Source organism: Acromyrmex echinatior, chromosome 1, assembly GCF_024713525.1.
Source record: "Acromyrmex echinatior isolate Ae372 chromosome 1, ASM2471352v2, whole genome shotgun sequence".
Lineage (NCBI taxonomy): Eukaryota > Metazoa > Arthropoda > Insecta > Hymenoptera > Formicidae > Acromyrmex > Acromyrmex echinatior.
In genome coordinates, this window is record NC_141852.1 from 15265450 (window position 1) to 15288645 (window position 23196).

A 23196-nucleotide genomic window follows, 5' to 3' on the forward strand; every position below is an offset into this window, starting at 1 on the left:
ACCTAACATCGGTTATTATAATACACAATTCTCTTAAAAAATGTTAAGTAATGCTCCAAATCAATACATTACAATGCCCACAATAATTTATTCCTTGGTATAACCTAAAGAATTGAGACTATAAATTCAAACTCATTCAAGAGTCTCGCATAATATATTAAAATATATAACATAAAATATAAATTATGTAGTAAGATAAATGGTACTATACAAATATAAAAGAAGTAAATATGAAAAAAATGAATTATTACCTGAAAATAACAGTGAACAATCGATAAGTAAAAAAAAAACAATCGGAAAGCAACTATGAGCTGTACACTTCGGAATGTACATGTAAAAATAAGAATAAAGAAAAAGAAATCATCAAATAGATATGAAAGTGACGCAGATAAAAAATATATACTGTAATACTTCCAAATTGTATTTGAAAGATGGTATAATACAAATGTGGTTGATCGGGGGGGGGGGGGGAATAAATATTATTTATATCGTGTAACCCACCGATATAAATAATATTTATTTTATTTTGTAAGTAAATTTTATGTACATACAAAATAAATGAAGAGATGAATAAGATGTCAACAGAAATAGCAATTCTTATAGTCAATATATTCTATTCATTCCTTAAGTTTAAACAAATTATTTAGTTATAATATATAATCTTAATAAAGCAAAATTATTTTAAAAAATATGTATTATTATCATTTCCTACGTAAGATATTCGATAACATTAATTACAATCGAATTTATTGCTTTAGATTTTAGATAAGTTTACAAATACAGAGTCCGCATTGAAAACTACATATAACTTTCACATTTTGATAAACTTAAAAGAGATATTAAGATTAACAGGATTATATTTATATTGCGTGATAATATGACATGTTGGAAGAATGGGTTATAATAATCATTGATAGCAAATCTTCATCGTAATTTTATAAATTATACGCTTTTATCAAGAATAAAGTTAACGCTTAAATAATTCCAAATAAAAATATATACGCCATAAATATAAGAAATAAGAGCCAAAAAAAAAATTTAAAAAAAGATTCTAAAGACTGCAAGACAAAATAATTCGCTCATTATTTTCTATAATCTTCTAGCATTTAAAATAATCTCTTGAGAAAACAATATTTATTTTGCATGCGCAAATCCCACTCGGTCGTTCCCCATGTCGAACACAGTATAAAACCGATTAAAAAATGGAATACCCAAAATCCAAATATCATTTATACCAAAATATTCCTTGGAATTTACGAAATAGCTTGTACATAACGTAAGGTTGTACTTGTCCGTATAGAGCTGCAACATATTGAACATGGTTTGATATTTCATTTCAAAATAGTTTATAGCTCTTGTCTATTCATTACATTCTTATATTACAAAATCAAAAGCGAGAAAATATATTTTAAAAAATATTATATATTATATTAAAATGTATTTCTAAATGTAATTTATCAAACAATATTGCATTCGACATATTTGTAAAATATACGCAAACTTCTCTATGTGTTACAATAAAATCAGTAAATAACATTATAATTAAATTATTAATTATGAATTGAATTATAACCTCAGAAAACAAAATTAACTGTATGATTTGCGAGAAAGTCAGTATATTCTTTTTCAAGTGTATTATATTGAATGTAAAAATATTATCTTGAAGAATATATCCAATTTAATATATTTTGTACGAGTTTTTATGTATTTTATCACTTCTGAAACTGTCATTCTAAGGATTCGTGGTGAGTTATTAGATATTTTAATGATATTTAATGATATTTACCGTTCTCGTATTGATGTAATCTTTTGGAGTGAGTACTAATGGTTTATTATTCAGGAAGAAAATAACATTGGGCAATTTAGAAATCTGACGGCAGTCCACCTTTAAACAAAGTTAATACCTACTAATAGTCCAGATTAATAAAACCAATATCACAATAAAGCTTAATATTAATAAATCATATTATTGTCAACGGGAACAAATCAGACATTAATTAATTTATTTTAGTAATTTATTCAGTATCATTAAAAGAGAGCTGCCATTGGAAAATTTATTATCTACTTACAAATAGATCTCCTGCATGAGAAATTCCAACTCGTCTTAATGAATCAATTTCGTTGTTAATAAATTCGATTTCTGAGGCTGGTCCAGATAATCCCGAAAAGCCAGTGTGGGCGATAGCTTCACAGCCATCCTCACAGAAAATCATATGTCTCATTTTTATCCTACAGCATTAACAATTAGCTATATAATCCGTTAGCTATATGTATATGTAGTTTAAAAAATAATAACGTACTTATCTATGGGAAATTGCCAGTATCCTTTGTGGGATACATTAACATAAGTGAACTCGGTGTTAGAATAAAGAGGATCGATACCACCCAATATCAGTTCACTACCGTAATAATAATTTCTGTACAAATTTTATTTTTTTTCATATTAAAATATTGTTTATTAAAAAAATAATTTTGTATTATAATAAAACGAACTGTTGAAAGAATATTTTTAGACATAAAAAAGAGGTACATGCCGATTCAGATAAAAACTAAAAACAGGTGCCGACACTAGGCCTTGTTCAATCATGGTGGTGAAAACAGGAGGCACTCCTTTTGTAGATATCTCTGGGTAACCCATTCCTAAAATTCCATCGTATGACAGATAGGCAAAAGTCAGATCCCGTGTTACCGCTTCTGTGAAGGTTTGATTTTGAACATTAACGCCAGCAATCTATAAAATGGTGTTATGTGATGCATCAAAAAAATTTTTATAAATTATAATTAAGATTAAATCGAACTGTTTGTTTGATGACAACCTACATTTACTACATCAGTAGATAAATATCCAGTCAGCTCACCAACCGTGTAACGAAGTCCAATATAAGTACCAACTTCTATGTATGTGTGGGATTCATTGCTATTATATCTTTTAACTGATGCTATAAAAAATAATAACAGAAAATTAGTTGTTGTTAAATTTGCTAAAAATAAATTTCTGTTTATTAATTTAATATATATTAACAATCGTTATATAAGAACGGAAATATTTATTATTTCTTTCCTTTAACATGAATTATATCAATTATATATCAATAATAATCATTTATACGTTTAAAGTAATCACGATAAATAAAATAAACAACATATAATTGTAACATTTAATTTCATAATATTAACCTTCATAGTTATTTTAATTTTCATACTATTAAATTTCAAATCACATCATAAAAATTATACTTGAAATATATATGTTTTACCTTTGTACCCTATATTTTTACTTAAAGTTAGTCATTAAAAAAAAAAGCAATTGATATCATTTCTACATATGTAATAGTAATATTATTAAATATAAATGTGCTTGTATATAAGTATAAATATAAATAACATAAAATATAAGTATAATAGTATAAATGTAAAAGTAAATAAAATAATCGAAGAAATGTTACATTATGATTTACATACAGCATTGAATATTATCAGTGTAACAGTTGATGGATGGTAAAAAAAAATTAGAGGAACCAGTGTCGAAATGAATGTTAAATATTTGCGGTGGGGTTCCAACTGAGATAATGCCATAGTATTGTTTATCATATAAATAAAACAGTCGTGCCTTTGGTAAATCAGTCAAATCATATCGTCGACCTTTAATGGAAATCCATTTTCGAATATAGTTTGTCCTATATAATGGAATTCTTGAAGAAACACATAAGAAATCCATTATGTTACATATATATATATATATATATATATATATATATATATATATGTACGTATACGTATGTCTTAAGTGAGATAAAGTATCATGGAAACGGAAATGTTGAAGCATAAATAATCCAAAAATAAGAAGAAATTAAATTTTAAATAATTAATTAATTTATCCGAAATTCATATGTTGTACCATATTTATATCTTCGTGTAATTGTGAAATATAACACAAAAGATACCATTATATTACATATTGTGTACACACATACACACACACACACACACACACACACACACACACACACACACCTATACATTTCATAATTCCACAAAGATCGCACAACATTCGAATTTCGAACAAAATAATTTAATTTTTAATTTAATTTCCTCTTACATTTAAATATTATTTACGTCTCAACATTTCAGTACTAAGTAATTAATGCAATTAACTCTAATCTATTTACGCATTTAAATAATGTTTACATAACATTACAATCCGAAGCGCCACTACGGTCTAAGTATTAAGATATTGAACTAATATATAATATATATTATTCAAACGAATAAATTAACCTCAGAAATAATAATTACGTGTCGATATGGTTGTCGACATTAACGCAATTAATCTGAAATGTAATAATCCCCCCAAAAATTCCCCAAATTAATCTTAAAACACTGTAATAAACTTTTTGGGGGGATTATTACATTTCAGATTAATTGCGTTAATGTCGACAACCATATCGATACGTAATTATTATTTCTGAGGTTAATTTATTCGTTTGAATAATATATATTATATATTAGTTCAACATCTTAATACTTAGACCGTAGTGGCGCTTTGGATTGTAATGTTATTTAATATAAACGGTCTTGTTCCTATCTTAATGTTTACATATTTTAAATGCGAATTTCACTTTCCATGATATTCATCTCATCTAAGACAGAAAGATAATAAAATTCCGATCTTTAAATATTCAAAAGCTTTTTTCAAAAGATTACATCCAAAAACATTTTTCAACAGTTTTGTTCTAATTATCGTTGAAATATTTGTCACGAATCAACATTTTCACTATCTCACCTTAACAATGCCGAATTGATCAATTCGATGAGTGCCACGATTAATACTAATGATCGAAACATGTTTCTCGAAGTAATTAGAACTACGTATCAAGTATCAAGAACGTTTTAGAAGCGTTGTAACTCCTCTTCAAATCAGTTCATACATAGATCATATAACAGAATACAAGAGAAAGGTCAATCATTAGCGTACCCAATGCTGTTTACGCGCTTATATACGTAACTGTGTTTAGGAATGATAAAAAGGACAACAAAATCGGCAGAGCTTTTTGAAAATGATTTGAAATTATCTGGAAATTATTTCTATATTGCCAGAAGTTAGCTCGACAAAACTTGCACATTAGGTTTTATTTTCCATTTGAATCCTATAGCGACATGATCAATAATTATTTTATTTATAATCCACAAATGATGTGTCCATAATTTAGAAAATAATATCATACTTGTCAATAGTAAATTGCCAATATCCTTTATGGGATATATAATATTAACATACATTAATAATAATTATAATCATTAATTAGCAATTTTATACAATAAATACATACTGTTCTATTAAAAAAACGAGCTTCTCATACAAATTCCTGATTTTAGAAACAAAATATCTCAACTTTACTTTTTGAGCATACAAACAATAGAATTTTAAATTTTCGCTTTTTTTCAGATGACATATTTTCTATAATTAATACTCATTTTTTTATTATACATAATTTTAAAAAACATACAGTCTATATATTTCATTCTTTATGAAAAATTGCCCAGCAAAGAATGATTTTCGAATATTTGATTTAAAATATTAAAATCAACAACTTATCAAAATGTATTTATGTCTTTAAGAAAATTTTTATAGATTGAGACAAAATATTGTACTAATTCGATACATCATTAAATGCATTCCAATAAAAATTGAAATAATTTGATAGAAAATTACTAGTTAATACGCGTCTCAAGTGTACGATGTAAACTAAACCAATAGCATCATGTGTGCAATACTGTAGTGTATGCAATACGCTGTGTACAATATTGTCGTGTGTGTAATATGCTGTGTGCAATTGAAGCTAGGCAATCGTTTTGTAAGCAAACAAAACCCTGCCTATCAAATAACGTTATATATTTTAGATTCGAACTTTTCCGTTCACATATTTCACTTAAGATGTAAAGAAAAATAAATTGCAAGTCTCAAAGAAGTTTGGAGCATGTTTTTATCTGATCACATTACTCTAACACAAAGTATAACTTTATATTAATTATGATTGAAGTATTTATTGTGACTCAACCTTTACTCGTGCTCACCTGTGCAATTACGAATTGATCAGCACGATGAGTGCGGCAACTGCAAGGAACAATCGAAATATGTTTCCCGAATTTTCTGACGATTAAATCTAAGAAGATTTCAGAAATGTTAGGACTCCTTTTCAAATCAATTCATAATTACGATGCACAACAAACCATAATGAAGTCAATTAGCGTTCTTAATGTCATTTATATACGAATTTATATGTTGGGAAGGGACGAAAAGGACGAAACGGACGAAACATTCCAAAAGTGACTTTAGTACTTTTTGTTAAACAAGTCTCAAATAAATTTTTAAAAAAATGCAGTTCGCATTTGTCCACACTCATATTTACGCATGATTCAATGTATTTAAATAAATTTGATTAATAAAAATGAGGGTGGATCAAATATAAACGAGAATTTCTTTTTTTAATATTTAATAGATAAGAAAGAGAATAAAATATAAAAAAATATGAAAAAAACAAACTACTTTGCTACATAGTTCCCTGCAATTTGATATATTCTTTCCAGCGAATAGACAGTTTAGCGATCCCCTATTTATAAAAAGTAGTAGGTTGTGTCTGTAGCTAATTGCGCACGAATTCCTCTATACTGGCATTGTCCTATTGCCTTAAAATAATGGGCATCCTCCCTATTATTTTAGCGGCTCAAACATGATATTCCCATTGAGACAAATCTTTCCATACAATTATTACTTGTTTGTTACTACTGAGAGAAGAATTGGGAGGACAATACGATTCGTGAACGGTACCAGTGGAGAAGAATTCTTGCGCATTTAGTTGTAGACACAATCTACTATTTTTAATGAAAACGGGATCGCCAAATTGCTTATCCTCTGGTAAAAATATATTTATGTAGCAGAGTACTATATAGAGGTAATTTGTTTCTTTATATCTTTATTCTCTCCAATAAATAATAAGAAAAAATTCTCGTTTATATTTAAATCATCCACGTATTAATCTTTAAAATATGCATCTTTTGTCTTGATAGCATAAGCTTACAATTAATGATACAGAATAAATGATACAATAAATGACACAGAAACCTGGGACTAGAATAATGAGAGCAATTGAAAATCAATACCCTAAACAATACGCAAAAATGTATCTAAAAACCATATATAATTTGACGAATATTATTACAGAATTAAATGATTTGGCTCGATTGGGCTATTTTCATCAATATTCAACCTTATTCATCGGTATAAAATGTGATCCCCAACGAAGGAACAAGTGAAAAAATAGAAGAGTCCTTCAAACACAAATCAGTTAAATCACTGGTTGAAACGATAATTGTGGAATATATTTTATTCTACAATACGATATTAGAAATTGAATTTTGAAAAATAAAACGATGTAACTAAAGGACAAACCTCTGATCAAACCATTGTACATCAATGTCTTGTACCAATAATGCCCAAGTTATGACCACGTAATATCGAACTTTTTATGCCCATTAATGTTTTGATCAATAATAATATAACCTAACATCGGTTATTATAATACACTATTCTCTTAAAAAATATTCAGTAATGACCCAAATCTATACATTACAATGCCCACAGTAATTTATTCCTTGGTATAACCTAAAGAATTGAGTCTATAAATTCATATTCACTCAAGAGTCTCGCATAATATATTAAAATATATAACTTTAAAATTTAAATTATGTAAGATAAACTATACAAGGTACTATACAAATCTAAAAGAAGTAAATGCGAAAAAAATGAATTACCCGAAAATAACAGTGAACAATCGATAAGTAAAAAAAAAACAACTGGAAAGCAATTATGAGCTGTACACTACCGAATGTACATGTAAAAATAAGAATAAAGAAAAAGAAATCATCAAACCGATATGAAAGTGACGCAGATAAAAGATATACACTATAATACTTCCAAATTGTATTTGAAAGATCGTATATTACAAATGTGGTTGATATATATATCGGAAATATTATTTATATCATCATGTAACCCACCGATATAAATAATTTATTTTATTTTGTAAGTAAATTTTATGTACTTATAAAATAAGTGAGATAATGAAGAGATGAATAAAATTGTCTACAGAAATAGCAATTTTTATAGTCAATATATTCTATTCATTCCTTAAGTTTAAACATATTATTTAGTTATAATATATAATCTTAATAAAGCAAAATTATTTTAAAAAATATGTATTATTATCATTTCCTACGTAAGATATTCGATAACATTAATTACAATCGAATTTATTGCTTTAGATTTTAGATAAGTTTACAAACGCAGAGTCCGCATTGAAAAATACATATAACTTTTACATTTTAATAAACATGAAAAAGATATTAAGATTAACAAAATTATATTTATATTGCATGATAATATGACATGTTGGAAGAATGGGTTATATTAATCGTTGATAGCAAATCTTCATTATAATTTTATTAATTATACGCTTGTATCAAGAATGAAGTTAACGCTTAAATTACTCCAAATAAAAATATCAACGTCATAAATATAAGAATTAAGAACCAAAAAAAAATTTAAAAAAAGACTTCGCAAGACAAAATAATTCGCTCATTATTTCTTATAATCTTCTAGCATTTAAAATAATCTCTTGAGAAAACAATACTTATTTTGCATGCGCAAATCCCACTCGGTTGTTCCCCATGTCGAACACAGTATAAAACCGATTAAAAAATGGAATACCCAAAATCCAAATATCATTTAAACTAAAATAATCCTTGGAATTTACGAAATAGCTTGTACATAACGTACGGTTGTACTTGTTCATATAGAGCTACAACATATTGAACATAGTTTGATTATTCATTTCAAAATAATTTATAGCTCTATTCATTACCATCTTATATTAAAAAATCAAAAGCGAGAAAATATATTAGGTATAGTAAAAAGAAATACATTATTCTTTCAATAGATGGCTTAAGTAATCTGTATCTCGTTTATGCGTGATACAGATAACTAAAGTCATCTATTGGAAAAATAATGAATTTCTTTTTACTACATCTAATATTTTAAAAAGTATTCTATATTACATTAAAATACATTTCTAAATGTAATTTAACAATATTGCATATTCGACACATTTGTAAAATATACACAAACCTCTCTACGTGTTACAGTAAAATCAATAAATAATCTTATAAAAATTATTAATATAAAATTATTCAATTATTAAATTATTAATTATGAATTGAATTATAACCCCAGAAAACAAAATTAACTGTATGATTTGCGAGAAAGTCAGTATATTCTTTTTCAAGTGTATTCTATTTAATGCAAAAATATTATCTTGAAGAATATACATCCAATTTAATATATTTTGTAAGAATTCTTATGTACTTTATCGCTTCTGAAACAGTTAATCTAAAGATTCATGGTGAATTATTAGGTATTTTAAACCTTTATTTAATGATATTTACCGTTCTCGTATTGATGTAATCTTTTGCAGTGAGTACGAATGGTTTATTATTCAAAAAGAAAGTAACATTGGGCAATTTAGAAATCTCATGGCAGTCCACCTTTAAACAAAATTTAATACCTACTAGTAGTCCAGATTAATAAAACCAATATTATAAATAAAAAGCTTAGTATTAATAAACCATATTTCAATGAGAACAAATCAGACATTTATTAATTTATTTTAGTAATTTAGTCAGTATCATTAAAAGAGAGCTGCCATTGGAAAATTTATCATTTATTTACAAATATATCTCCATCATGAGAAATTCCAACTCGTCTTAATGTATCAACTTCGTTGTTAATAAATTCGATTTCTGATGCTGGTCCAGATAGCCCCGAAAAGCCAGTGTGAGCGATAGCTTCACAGCCATCGTCACAGAAAACCATATGTCTCATTTTTATCCTACAGCATTAACAATTAATTATATCATCCGTTAGCTATATGTATATGTAGTTTAAAAAATAATAACGTACTTATCTATGGGAAATTGCCAGTATCCTTTGTGAGATACATTAACATAAGTGAACTCGGTGTTAGAATAAAGAGGATCGATACCACCCAATATCAGTTCACTACCGTAATAATAATTTCTGTACAAATTTTATTTTTTTTCATATTAAAATATTGTTTATTAAAAAAATAATTTTGTATTATAATAAAACGAACTGTTGAAAGAATATTTTTAGACATAAAAAAGAGGTACATGCCGATTCAGATAAAAACTAAAAACAGGTGCCGACACTAGGCCTTGTTCAATCATGGTGGTGAAAACAGGAGGCACTCCTTTTGTAGATATCTCTGGGTAACCCATTCCTAAGATTCCATCGTATGACAGATAGGCAAAAGTCAGATCCCGTGTTATCGCTTGTGTGAATATTTGATTTTGAACATTAACGCCAGCAATCTATAAAACGGTGATATGTAAGTTCAAAAAGTTTTTATAAATTATAATTGAGATTAAATCGAATTGGTTGTTGTTGACGACCACCTACATTCACTACATCACTAGATAAATATCCAGTTAGCCCACCAACCGCGTAACGAAATTTGACATAATTACCAATTTCCATGTATGTGTAGGATTCACTGTTATTATATCTTCTAACTGATGCTATATAAAATAATAACAGAAAATCAGTTGTTGTTAAATATGCTAAAAATAAATTTCTGTTTATTAATTTAAAGATGTATATTTTAACAATCGTTATAAGAACGAGAACATTTATTATTTCTTTGCTTTAACATATGAATTATATCAAAGATAATCATTTATACATTTAAAGTTAGCACGATAAATAAAATAAACAACATATGATTGTAAAATTTAATTTCGTAATATTTACCTTCATAATTATTTTAATTTTTATATTATTAAATTTCAAATCACATCATAAAAATTATACTTGAAAAATTATACTTGAAATATATAGATTACATTTGTAACCTAAATTTTTACTTAAAGTCAGTCATTAAAATAAAAAAGCAATTGATATCATTTCTACATATGTAATAGTAATATTATTAAATATAAATATGCTCGTATATAAGTATAAATATAAATAACATAAAATATAAGTATAATAGTATAAATGTAAAAGTAAATAAAATAATCGAAGAAATGTTACATTATGATTTACATACAGCATTGAATATTATCAGTGTAACAGTTGATGGATGGTAAAAAAAATTAGAGGAACCAGTGTCGAAATGAATGTTAAATATTTGCGGTGGGGTTCCAACTGAGATAATGCCATAGTATTGTTTATCATATAAATAAAACAGTCGTGCCTTTGGTAAATCAGTCAAATCATATCGTCGACCTTTAATGGAAATCCATTTTCGAATATAGTTTGTCCTATATAATGGAATTCTTGAAGAAACACATAAGAAATCCATTATGTTACATATATATATATATATATATATATATATATATATATATATATATATATGTACGTATACGTATGTCTTAAGTGAGATAAAGTATCATGGAAACGGAAATGTTGAAGCATAAATAATCCAAAAATAAGAAGAAATTAAATTTTAAATAATTAATTAATTTATCCGAAATTCATATGTTGTACCATATTTATATCTTCGTGTAATTGTGAAATATAACACAAAAGATACCATTATATTACATATTGTGTACACACATACACACACACACACACACACACACACACACACACCTATACATTTCATAATTCCACAAAGATCGCACAACATTCGAATTTCGAACAAAATAATTTAATTTTTAATTTAATTTCCTCTCATATTTAAATATTATTTATGTCTCAACATCAGTACTAAGTAATTAATGCAATTAACTTTAATCTATTTACGCATTTAAATAATGTTTACATATTTTAAATGCGAATTTCAGTTTCCATGATGTTCATCTCACCTAAGACATAAAGATAATAAAATTCCGATCTTTAAATACTCAAAAGCTTTTTTCAAAAGATTACATCCAAAAACATTTTTCAACAGTTTTGTTCTAATTATCGTTGAAATATTTGTCACGAATCAACATTTTCACTATCTCACCTTAACAATGCCGAATTGATCAATTCGATGAGTGCCACGATTAACACTAAAGATCGAAACATGTTTCTCGAAGCAATTAGAACTACGTATCAAGTATCAAGAACGTTTTAGAAGCGTTGTAACTCCTCTTCAAATCAGTTCATACATAGATCACATAACAGAATACAAGAGTCAATCATTAACGTTCCCAATGCTGTTTATATACATACGGGCTTATATACATAACTGTGTTTAAGAGTGAATGATAAAAAGGACAACTAAACCGGCAGAGCTTTTTGAAAATGATTTTGGTTCCTTTTATTAACTAATCTCTAAAACTTTTAAAAAATCATTTTGCGTTTAAGCATACTTCTTATACATTTCGCGATTCAATGTTTTAGATACATCGAAAAAAAATTATTAATTTTAAATTTATGTATTATTTTCATCTTGTTAGTTTACCAAAGAATAGTATATCAAATAATGAAAATAGTGAAAGCGATTGAGCGGTATACAATGTATTAAAATTTATCTAAAAACAATATATTTGTTTTATATATTTGTTTTATATAATTACATAATTTAATGTTTCAGATCATTTTTAGCCATCCTCAGCATTTAATTTTATACATCGATATTTTATTTTTTTTTGCCTTGTTAGCGGGACAAATCAAAATTTATTATTAAAGAATCGTTATAATACTGTAGTTCTTGAACGATTAAGACAAATATTTTTTAATTTATATGTCAAAAATTTCAAAGAAAATGGTAGAATCTGATTTTTAAATAAGGCTTCCTGAAATGTTATATTATATTATAATTATGTTATAATATCTTATAATAATGTTATAAAATTATTTTTATGTTATCAGAAGTTGAATTATTTAAAAAGTTGTTTTTCATCTATCTCGCGCGATGAAGTTAGTTCTTATAAAGATTTTCAGCATTGCTGAATCTGATTAAAATTAAGTTATGATTATTGAAAGCTATTAATGTCGCTATCACCTTTGAAATGCATATTTTAACTGATGTCATCTAGCTGATGTCAGTGAATCATTCCTATAAATCTAACTCGACATTTTTTTTTAATTTATTAATTTGATGCGGTTAAGTATTACGATCTATATTTTTGTATAATAAATTTTTTATTATTCTCACTGGGCGATGAGACATCTGATGAAAGAGAAAGAGATTAAGAAACTATAATAGTTTTTCAAATTCAACTCAATTAACTAGTTAATTAAAAGTGTGGAAAAAAATGAATAATTGAAATAATTGTCGATATTTAAAAGGAAGTAAAGAAAAAAGAAATAATTCGAATGCAAATATATATGCGACATATGCAAGTGCGTATAGATCGAACATGTAAAATAAAATTTTTTTTTAAATGACGTCAAATCGATAGGTACATATTTTATGCACTTACAAATTTGGATAATGAAGAGATAAATGATAGTGAAGTGTCCGCAGAAATCCGGCTCTCTTACCATGATCAATATATTTTACATTTATTATTTTATTGCAGTTTAAATAACTTATTCAAAAACAATTTATAATTTTTTAAAATTATTTAAATGCACAAAATTATATTTTGTAAATATATTATTATTATATTAAAATTATCCTGAAAACATTTCCTGAAAACATAAGATGTAATCTATAACATTAACTATGACTTAAAACAGTTTATTGCTTTAAATAAGTTTACAAATGCAGAGATGGCATGAAGAAAATACATATAGGTATACAAATAAGTTTTAAAGCGTTTTTTGTGTAATGTATAATTTAAACTTAGAATTCAAATATTTTCGCGCTCTTTTGATATGTAGTGGCGCTTAATGTGTACTATTAAAAAACATAATTGACTTCACAAAATTGGAAACTTAACCTCAAAATTAAATGGTTTTAAAATGGCGAGCGACAAGCAATTTATTCGACATTCATTCGATACGAATTTCATCAAGGAAAAAGCGCTGCTAAAGCATGTGAATCAATTTGTTCTGTTCTTGGAATCAATGTTGTATCCAAAAGTACATGTGAGTTTTGGTTTAGGCGATTTAAAGAGGATGATTTTGATGTTAGCGATAGAGAACGTAGTGGTGCTCCTCAGAAGGTTACAAACAATGAATTGCAAGCATTAATCGATCAAAACTCATGTCAAACACAAAACGAACTTGCAACAATTGATCCGTTTAAATCAATAAATCGGACGAAATCGTCCATTTACTGGCAAAGGAAAACGTCCTGTGAAATTGCTTCATGACAACGCTAGGCCTCATGTTGGTAAACCTATAAAAGAAACGTTGCTAGCTCTTGGTTGGGAAGTTCTGACGTACTCGGCGTATAGCCCAGACATAGCCCCTTCTGATTATCATTTATTCCGGTCAATGCAAAATGCCTTGTTCGGTGTACACTTTCGAGCATTTGAAGAAGTGCGAAAATGGGTGGATAATTTTATCGCATCGAAAGACGAAACCTTCTTCGCTTCTGGAATTCGCAAGCTGCCCGAAAGATGGCTAAAGGTCATAGATAATGATGAAGATTATTTTGATAATTAAGTGTGTTTTCGTTTCTAAATAAATAAATATTAAATTTCATTAAAAACGCTTTAAAACTTATTTGTACACCTACATATTTTTATATTTTATTAAAAAAAAAGAAAAATATTGAAAATAACAGATCAAATTATATTTATAATTCGTGTGACAATGCAATATTATGCTGAAATAATGAGCTATATAAAGTAATAAATTGATAACAATAATGTCGTTTACATGTTCATTTTAATTTTTTAAAATATATTATGCATTTATCTAAGAACATAATTAACATTTGAGTAATCCTGAATAAAAAGTACAATAAGCATGAGATTCTTGGATCAATGTTTTATAGAAAGATTCCAAGATGATTATGGGACTTAATTATTTACTTATCATTTAATAAATCTTCTAGCATTTAAAGCAATCTCTTGAGAAAACAATACTTATTTTGCATGCGCAAATCTCATTCGGTCGTTTCCCATGTCGAACTCAAATCTAATTAAAAACGGAACGCCCGAAACCCAAATATTCTCTTTCTTCGAATTCATGAAGACGCTTGTACATAACATACTATTCTCATCGAGCTATAACAAAGTGAATATGGTATGATGTTTCTATTCTAAACCGATTTAACTTTTTGCTATTCATTACTATTTTAGATTATGACATCAGAAGCGAGAAAAATATTTAAAGAAACACAAATTATATTAAATTGTATTTTTTTATTATACATTGTAATCTATCATTTGTAAAATATACTTAAAACTTTTTATGTGTTCCAGTAACATAAATAACCATTATTGAAATAATTGAAGTGGAATTATAATCAGAAAACGAAATAAGATATATGACAGCTGCCGAACTAAGAGAAATATAATTTTTTATTTTAAAATGAAAGAAAAGTTTTTGTATTTTGTCAAGAAAATATTTTATCAAGTTTTTTCATTAACTGCAAAAATTATTATCTTCAGAAATGCGTATAATTTAATACATTTTGCAAGAAATTTCTTGTAGTTTGTCGCTTCCAACATTATTAATCTGAAATTTTTTTTATAAAGGATTATAAGCCTTAAAACTTTATTTGGCTTTATTTTACTGTTTTCACGTTGATATAATCTTCACCAGAAAATAAAATATTTGACCATCTAGGACGAAATATATGTGGGGCAAATTATGAATGTCGTTATAGTCCACCTTTAAACAAAGATTAGTGTTAATAATCTATACTTTTGTAATCAGTAATAAATCCAGCATTTATTATTGTATATTCCAATAATTTATTTAATATTATTAAAAAAGAGCTGCTATTGCAAAAATCATCTAATTACAATTGTTTATTCACCACGATAAAATGTTCTGTTTGTTAATAACTGCGATTTCTGATGCTGGATATCCCAGGAATCAGTGTGAACGATAGCTTCACAGCCACACATAAAGTTGTATCATAATTCATTATAATCCTACAGCATTAACAATTAACTGGTATATAATTTGTAGCTCATATATGTATGTAATTTAAAAATGATTACTGATCCATAGTAAATTGCCAGTATCCTTTCATGGTTATATTGACATACGTTAATGTGCCATGATAATAAGCGGGATCGGAATCACCCCATATCAATTTATTAGGAAATTTTCTATATTTTTTAATATTAAACAATATTGTTTCTCCATATTAAAAAGACAAAAATTTTGTTATATAGTAAGACAAACTTATTTTTAACATATTTTAAACGTCTTTAAGTAAAAAGTATTTTTAAACATGCGTAGAAGAAAGACACGTACATGCTAATTTAAATAAAAACTAAAAACAGATGCCAACACTAGGCCTTGTTCAATCATGTTGTGAAAACGGGTTTTATAGATATTGCGGGATAACCCATTCCTAAAATTCCATCGAATTTCAGAATAGAAAAAGCTGAATCCATCTCTATCGCTTCTGTGAATATTTGATTTAGAACACTAATGCCAACAGTCTACAAAAAAATCGATATGTTCCTTCAAAAAATTTTTGTAAATTATAATTGAATTAATTGAAACTAAATTGAATTATTGCTTGATGGCAATTTACTTTCACTACATCAAATAAGTGTCCGGTTAGACTATCAACCACGTAATCAAGCTCGATGTGAGTTCTAATTTCTACGTATGTATGGGATTTCTTATTATCATATTTTTTATATGATGCTGTACAAAACAGTAAAAGAAAACTAGTTATTGCTAATTAAAGATGCTAAAAGTAAATTTTTTTTATTTATTTAAAGATATATATTAACAATTCGTTATAATATCAAATGTATTTATTATTTTTTTACTTATTAATCTATAACATATAAACATACATATAAATTGTATCTTATGTATCAAATGCAATCACTTGTACCTTTAGAATATACGTATAATAAACAAAATAAACCACATGTGATTGTCAAAATTTAATTTTGTAATATAATTTACCTTCTCAGTGATTTTAATTTTAAAATTATTAGATTTAAATTATCATAAAAATTGTACATGAAATATGGTAGATCGTGTTTGTACTCTATATTTTTACTTAATATAAATTTATAATTATATTAAAATAAAAGAAAGCAATTCTCATATGTGTAATTATTAATAACTATTATTTATAGTGATGTTATTAATTACAAATGTGCTTGTATATGTTACAATCAAAGCGTCAATTCAAATGTGTACAACTACTGTTTTCTACTACAATCAATATATGCATTTACTATAATAAATTTTATGTGAATGTGTATACATTGTCTAGGATTATAAAAAGTCCAAAATTGAGACATAGCGTGTTGCTGGGAAGAATATACATTTACAAAAATGTATATACTTTGACTGTGATATATACATATAACTAATGTGAAATATAAATATAATATAAATGTGAACACAAAAAAGTAATGAAATGTCGAAGAAAATGTGATGTTATGATTTACTTACAGCAAGCAGTGTTATCAATCATAGATATAATATTTTCGCAAGTTATGATATAAAAATGATATAAAAAAATTTGAAGAACCAGTATCAAAAAGTACGTTAAACTCCTGCGGTAGAGTTCCAAATGAGATAATATCATAGTAATATCTTTTATAAAAATTGAACAGTGGTTTCTTTATATCTTCACCAATCTGACTAACATCCAAAAGAGTTATAGGCCAATTACTTCATATATTATCGATCAATCGTTTTTGTCAATCGTTTTTGATATAAAGTATAATGGAATACTTAAAGCATAAAAAAAGAGTCCATTATACTATATGTATGTATGTTTCACAAAATACACAATATGAAATACAACATATGTATATACGAATTTCAGATAAATAGATTAATTATCTATAAATTTAATCTAATTACATCTTACATATTTAAGCATTGCGGATTTGGTATAAGATGCGAATATGCTATAAGTATATTCAAAGAAGCCGATGATTTATGGAATATGACTGGTTTTACGATTCAGATTATAGTTTTATAGTTATCAATTATAGTTTTATACATCAAAATGTAAGGCTTCACGATTATTATACTGATGAAGGCTCTGAGTCGAAATATATATATTATATTTTTTAAGACACATATTAAATAATTTATTAATCAAACATCTCTTTGTGCTCATTTATTGGTCGTTATTAACATATTGCTTTGTGGTGCAAACATCCGAGCGCTATTATATTTATTTATTAAAAAAAGTATTTATATGAAAGACAAGAAGCTAAATTATTAATAAAAATAATATTACAAATTTTTTTTTAATTTTTTAAAATATCACATACGTATTTATTTAAAAGTACATCATTTAGATAAAAGTATTCTAAAATATTCTAAAATATTTGTCTTAATTTTTGGCTCATTATTAATTTGATCATATAAATATTCTAACATTTGCGTGCAAAAACATGTAAAAAGATATAATATAAAAAGAATTTCTTATTACTTCTTAGAAGCGAAACCGATCCGGTCATTCTTCATGTCGAACTCGATAAAGTATCGATGTATAAATACACTTCCCAAAATCCATATTGATTCCACATACTCATCATCGAAATTTAGACTCTCAAAAGCGCTCATACATTTCGTAGTACCATTCTCTGTGCCCTACAATAAATTAAATATAGCAAGCCATTTCTATTCTAAAACAATTTAAAATGTAATTTGATGTTATTTACGACATAAATATAATCTGCATGAGTGACTTCGAATGATTTACCACCTATGAAGAAACTAATATTGGGTAAATAATGAATCCTATTGCAATCCACCTTTAAATAAAGCTTAATGTTAATAAACTATATTAATGTAATTAGTAATATATCATACATTTATTAATATTATATATTAGGTATTTGCACAACTTTGCTTCCGCCGTTTTTTTTTCCGAAATTCGAGGCTTTATTGTAAAAAACTGGTTATACATTTATGATTCAAAGTATTGTCCGCTGACCACTACTTTCTCCCATCTTTCGGGCAGCGTACGAATCCCATGTCGAAAAAACTGGTCATCTTTTGAAGCGATCCACGAATCGATCCAATTTTTTACTTCTTCATAAGACCGGAAGTGCTGGTCAGCCAGGCCGTTGATCGAAACAAGTGATAGTCAGAGGGAGCAACGTCTGGAGAATACGGCGGGTGGAGTAGGACTTCCCATTTCAACGTTTCCAAGTATGTCTTGACCACTTTCGCAACATGGGATCGAGCATTGTCATGCCGCAAAATCACTTTATCGTGTCTCTCGTTGTATTGCGGCTGTTTGTCTTTCAATGCTCGGCTCAAACGCATTGCGTTCGATACTGATCGCCTGTGATTTTAGTCGGTTTTAACAGCTCATAATACACTACGCCGAGCTGGTCCCAAATACAGAGCATGAATTTGGAGCCGTGAATATTCGGTTTGGCTGTCGACGTGCAAGCATGGCCGGGAACTCCCCATGATTTTCTGCACTTGGGGTTATCGTAATGAACCCATTTTTCGTCCCCAGTCACAATGCGATGCAGAAATCCCTTCCGTCTTTGCCTTTCAAGCAGCTGTTCACAAGCAAACAGACGCCGTTCAACATCTCTCGACTTCAACTCGTATGGCACCCAATTTCCTTGCTTCTGAATCATTCCCATGACTTTGAGGCGTTTTGAAATGGCTTGTTGAGTCACTCCCAATAATCGTGTCAATTCTTCTTGATTTTGACACAAGTCTTGATCAAGTAATGCCTCCAATTCTGCATTTTCGAAAACCTCTCTTCCACCGCTATGCCGGTCTTCGACGTTAAAATCACCGTTCTTGAAGTGTTGAAACCACTCACGACACATTCTTTCACTAATAGCGGCCTCACCATAAGTATTTGAGAGCATTCGATGAGTCTCAGCCGCAGATTTTTTCATATTGAAACAGAAAATTAAAACCTCCCACAAATGACGAGAATTTGACTCGTAGACTGATATTTTCAATCGAGAATAACTTTATGATGCAGACACAAATCGATTAATATTTCTATTATCTTATTATATGTTGACAGATGCCCAAGTTTATTGTATGACCTATGATTTATTTATTTCACCACTTACCGCTAAAGCCAATCTATAGGAAAACGGCGGAAGCAAAGTTATACATCTAATATTTCATAAATAATATTAGGTGTAGTAAAAAGAAATCCATTATTTTTCCAATAGATGGCTTTAGTAATCTATATCTCGTCTACGCGTGATTTCTTTTTATTACACCTAATATATTTCAGTAATTTATTTAATGATGAAAGAGAGCCATTACGAAAAGTATCATTATTTACAATTATTTCGTCGTTAATATAAGTAGCTCCGATCAGTTCGTTAATAATTTCAATATCTAATCTTGATCCAATTAGCATAGTAGTGCCCGTGTCGACGATAGCTTCACAGCTATTCGAGCATAAACTGTTATGTCCTATTTGAATCCTAAAGTGCAATTGCATTAACAATTATATATAATTTATGATTGATACACACGTGTAATATAGAAAATAGATATCTACTTATCCATCGTAATTTGCCAGTATCCTTTATGAGTAACATTAACGTATGTAAGCTCGCCTAAATAATGATTGGGATCGGAGCCACCCAATATCAGTTCACCAGCAAATTCGGACACAGAATTTCTGTACAGATTATATTTATTTTTTAATATGGAAAACAAATTTTATAATATAAGAAGACAAACTATTTAAATAAAAAATATTTTTAAACACTCGTAGTGCATAAAAAATAATACATGCCGATTTATATAAAAACTAAAAACTGGCTCCACCAGGCCTTGTTTAATCATGTTATTAAAAACGGGAATCATTCCTTTGGCAACTACTCCTTCGGAGTATCCCATTCCCAAGATACCGTCAAATTTTGCATAAAATAAGGCGGTTCCCAATTGACTTATTACTTCCCCGAATGTTTGATTTTGAATATTAAGGCCAGCAATCTACAAGGAATCGATATAATAATTTTTAGGAAATTTTTATAAATTATTATTAAAACTACATAGAATACTGTATTCTTGATAATGACTCACATACTCACATTCACTACATCCATAGATAAGTATCCGGATACCGTACCACTATTATATGAAATATTGAATGAAGTATCATTTTTCACGTATGTGCTTGATTTTTCATATTCATATCTATTATGTGCCCCTATATAAAATAGTAAGTAAAAGTACATCAGTTAAAAATTCTAGACATTAATTTTTCTGTAATTAATTTAAATATACGTATAATTAACAATTGTTAAACCATTAAGTATATTTATATTTACATATTTTGCATTAAAACTTTTGTAACTTGTGACAAAGTTTCGTTTGCACTCTTAGAATAAGCATGATATTATAAATAAAATAAATCGCTTGTATAAATTGTGAAACTTAGCTCCATATTTATCTGCTCGCTGATTTTAATTTTCATAATATTGAAACTTTTAACATTAAAATCTTTAGATTTCTTTTCACTATTTTAAACTTTACTATAGATAGAAAAGGTACAAGCGATAGAAAAAATCTGCACTGTCGTCCCTATTCTGAATCTTTACGTCAATTATATCATTTTGATGTGAATAATTCAAATAGAAAAAGCAATAAAAATTATTTCCGTATGTGCAATAATAATATTGTTAAATATAAATGTAATGTTATATATAACAAACAAAATATTGAAGAAATAGCGATGTTAATATATATTCACAGTAAGCAGTATTGTCACAGTTTGAAGACGCTATCCAGAAATCTGAGGAACCAGTATCGATAAGTACTTTAAACTTCTGCGGTGGAGTTCCAATTGTGATAAAGCCATAGTATGAAATATTGTCATCATTAAATAAATGTTTCCTTACAACGCTAGTACTTCTAACTAAACGATGATGTCGACGATCGATGCCAATCAATCTTTGAATGGAGTTTGTCTTGTATAACGAAATTCTTGAAGTAATATAAAGAAAATTTCATTATATTTTATTTACGTATACGAATATTATACAATATATACAAATTGAGTCATCTTCAAACGCTTTCTAATTTTGAAAATTAATAAAGCCTCAATAATTTAGTGTCAATAAATAAATACTATCTTTATTTATTAATTTATGTATCACATGATATGTGATTTATCACATGATTTAGTTATTTTATATTCGTGATGCTTATTTCATTTAAGCCATGATAAAGAAAAAGTGTAAGCCTCGAAGAAAACCTCAAGCATTTTTTATCTGACATATAAAGTACATTTTTTCATAAATTTGTTCTAATTATCGTTGAAGTATTAGTCGCAAATCTTCGTTTATATATGCTCAGCTCACCTTCGCAATTCCGCGTTGATCAGCACGGCGAATGCTGCGACCAATATGAAAAGTCGGAACATGTTTTTCGAATTTCCTGATGATTAAAACTGTAAGACCAAAAAGATTTTAGGAACGTTGTAATTCTCTTTCGCGCAAAGTTGTATTTCTCTTTCTCTTCACAGTCAAAACGCACAACTGAAAAAGGACGTACTTGGTCAATCATTAATACTCCCAATATAAATATTGTTTATAGAAAAGATACAATGTTTATATGAGCTTATGTATGTACGTTCTTAACGTTCATAACAGAGTGAAAAATATGATAGAATGCGCGAAACGTTCTAAAGGCAATCTTAATAGCTCAATTTAATCTATAATATTTTTAAAAATTATATTTTTCATATACACATATTTCACATATACTCATTAATGAGTTTCGGCAAATTTAAATAAATTCAATGATTAAAAAGACAAAATTAATCTTTGAAAGAATATTATTCCCTTGATAGGATAGTTTAATCAATGTTATAACGCTTTAAGCTTGAATAATCATACATTGCAATGAACCATTTCAAAATTCTACATATTTTCGAAATTTCCAAGAACATTTTCAATGTCAAAAATGATTTTAAATTTTTTAAAATTTTCTACATTTCCAAGAATTTGAGATTTTTTTTGCTGTAAAGACTTAAATTTTTAATAATCGGCAAGATATTGAAATGTAATTAGGAACAAAGTAAAATAAATATTTCAATTAAAAAAAATTATTTTTTT

General features: G+C 27.3%; 2 protein-coding genes across 3 annotated transcripts; both read right to left on the reverse strand.

The window, feature by feature from the left end:
* Positions 1 to 410: 410 nt before the first annotated feature.
* LOC147910996 (lysosomal aspartic protease-like) lies at positions 411 to 8664 on the reverse strand. 2 transcript variants are annotated; one of them, XM_087406438.1, is made up of 8 exons: positions 4784 to 8664; positions 3463 to 3677; positions 2821 to 2939; positions 2535 to 2731; positions 2301 to 2417; positions 2070 to 2229; positions 1787 to 1885; positions 411 to 1302 (listed from the first exon to the last, which is right to left on the reverse strand). In XM_087406438.1, exons 1-8 carry the CDS (start codon positions 4843 to 4845, stop codon positions 1135 to 1137), a joined length of 1137 nt encoding a protein of 378 aa, XP_087262564.1. In that variant the 5' UTR covers positions 4846 to 8664; the 3' UTR covers positions 411 to 1134. The 2 variants fall into 2 exon arrangements, with proteins under 2 accessions (XP_087262564.1, XP_087262562.1); XM_087406436.1 differs by having other exon boundaries at positions 413 to 1302; positions 3463 to 3692.
* LOC105146961 (uncharacterized) lies at positions 8646 to 22605 on the reverse strand. The gene is given in 16 exon segments (XM_087402665.1): positions 8646 to 8858; positions 9502 to 9600; positions 9785 to 9944; positions 10016 to 10132; positions 10250 to 10446; positions 10603 to 10653; positions 11184 to 11412; positions 12093 to 12182; positions 18567 to 18727; positions 18799 to 18891; positions 20409 to 20553; positions 20631 to 20753; positions 20871 to 21070; positions 21169 to 21287; positions 21831 to 22063; positions 22441 to 22605. Coding segments are annotated over 16 exon segments (2292 nt in total). The 5' UTR covers positions 22503 to 22605.
* Positions 22606 to 23196: the final 591 nt, after the last annotated feature.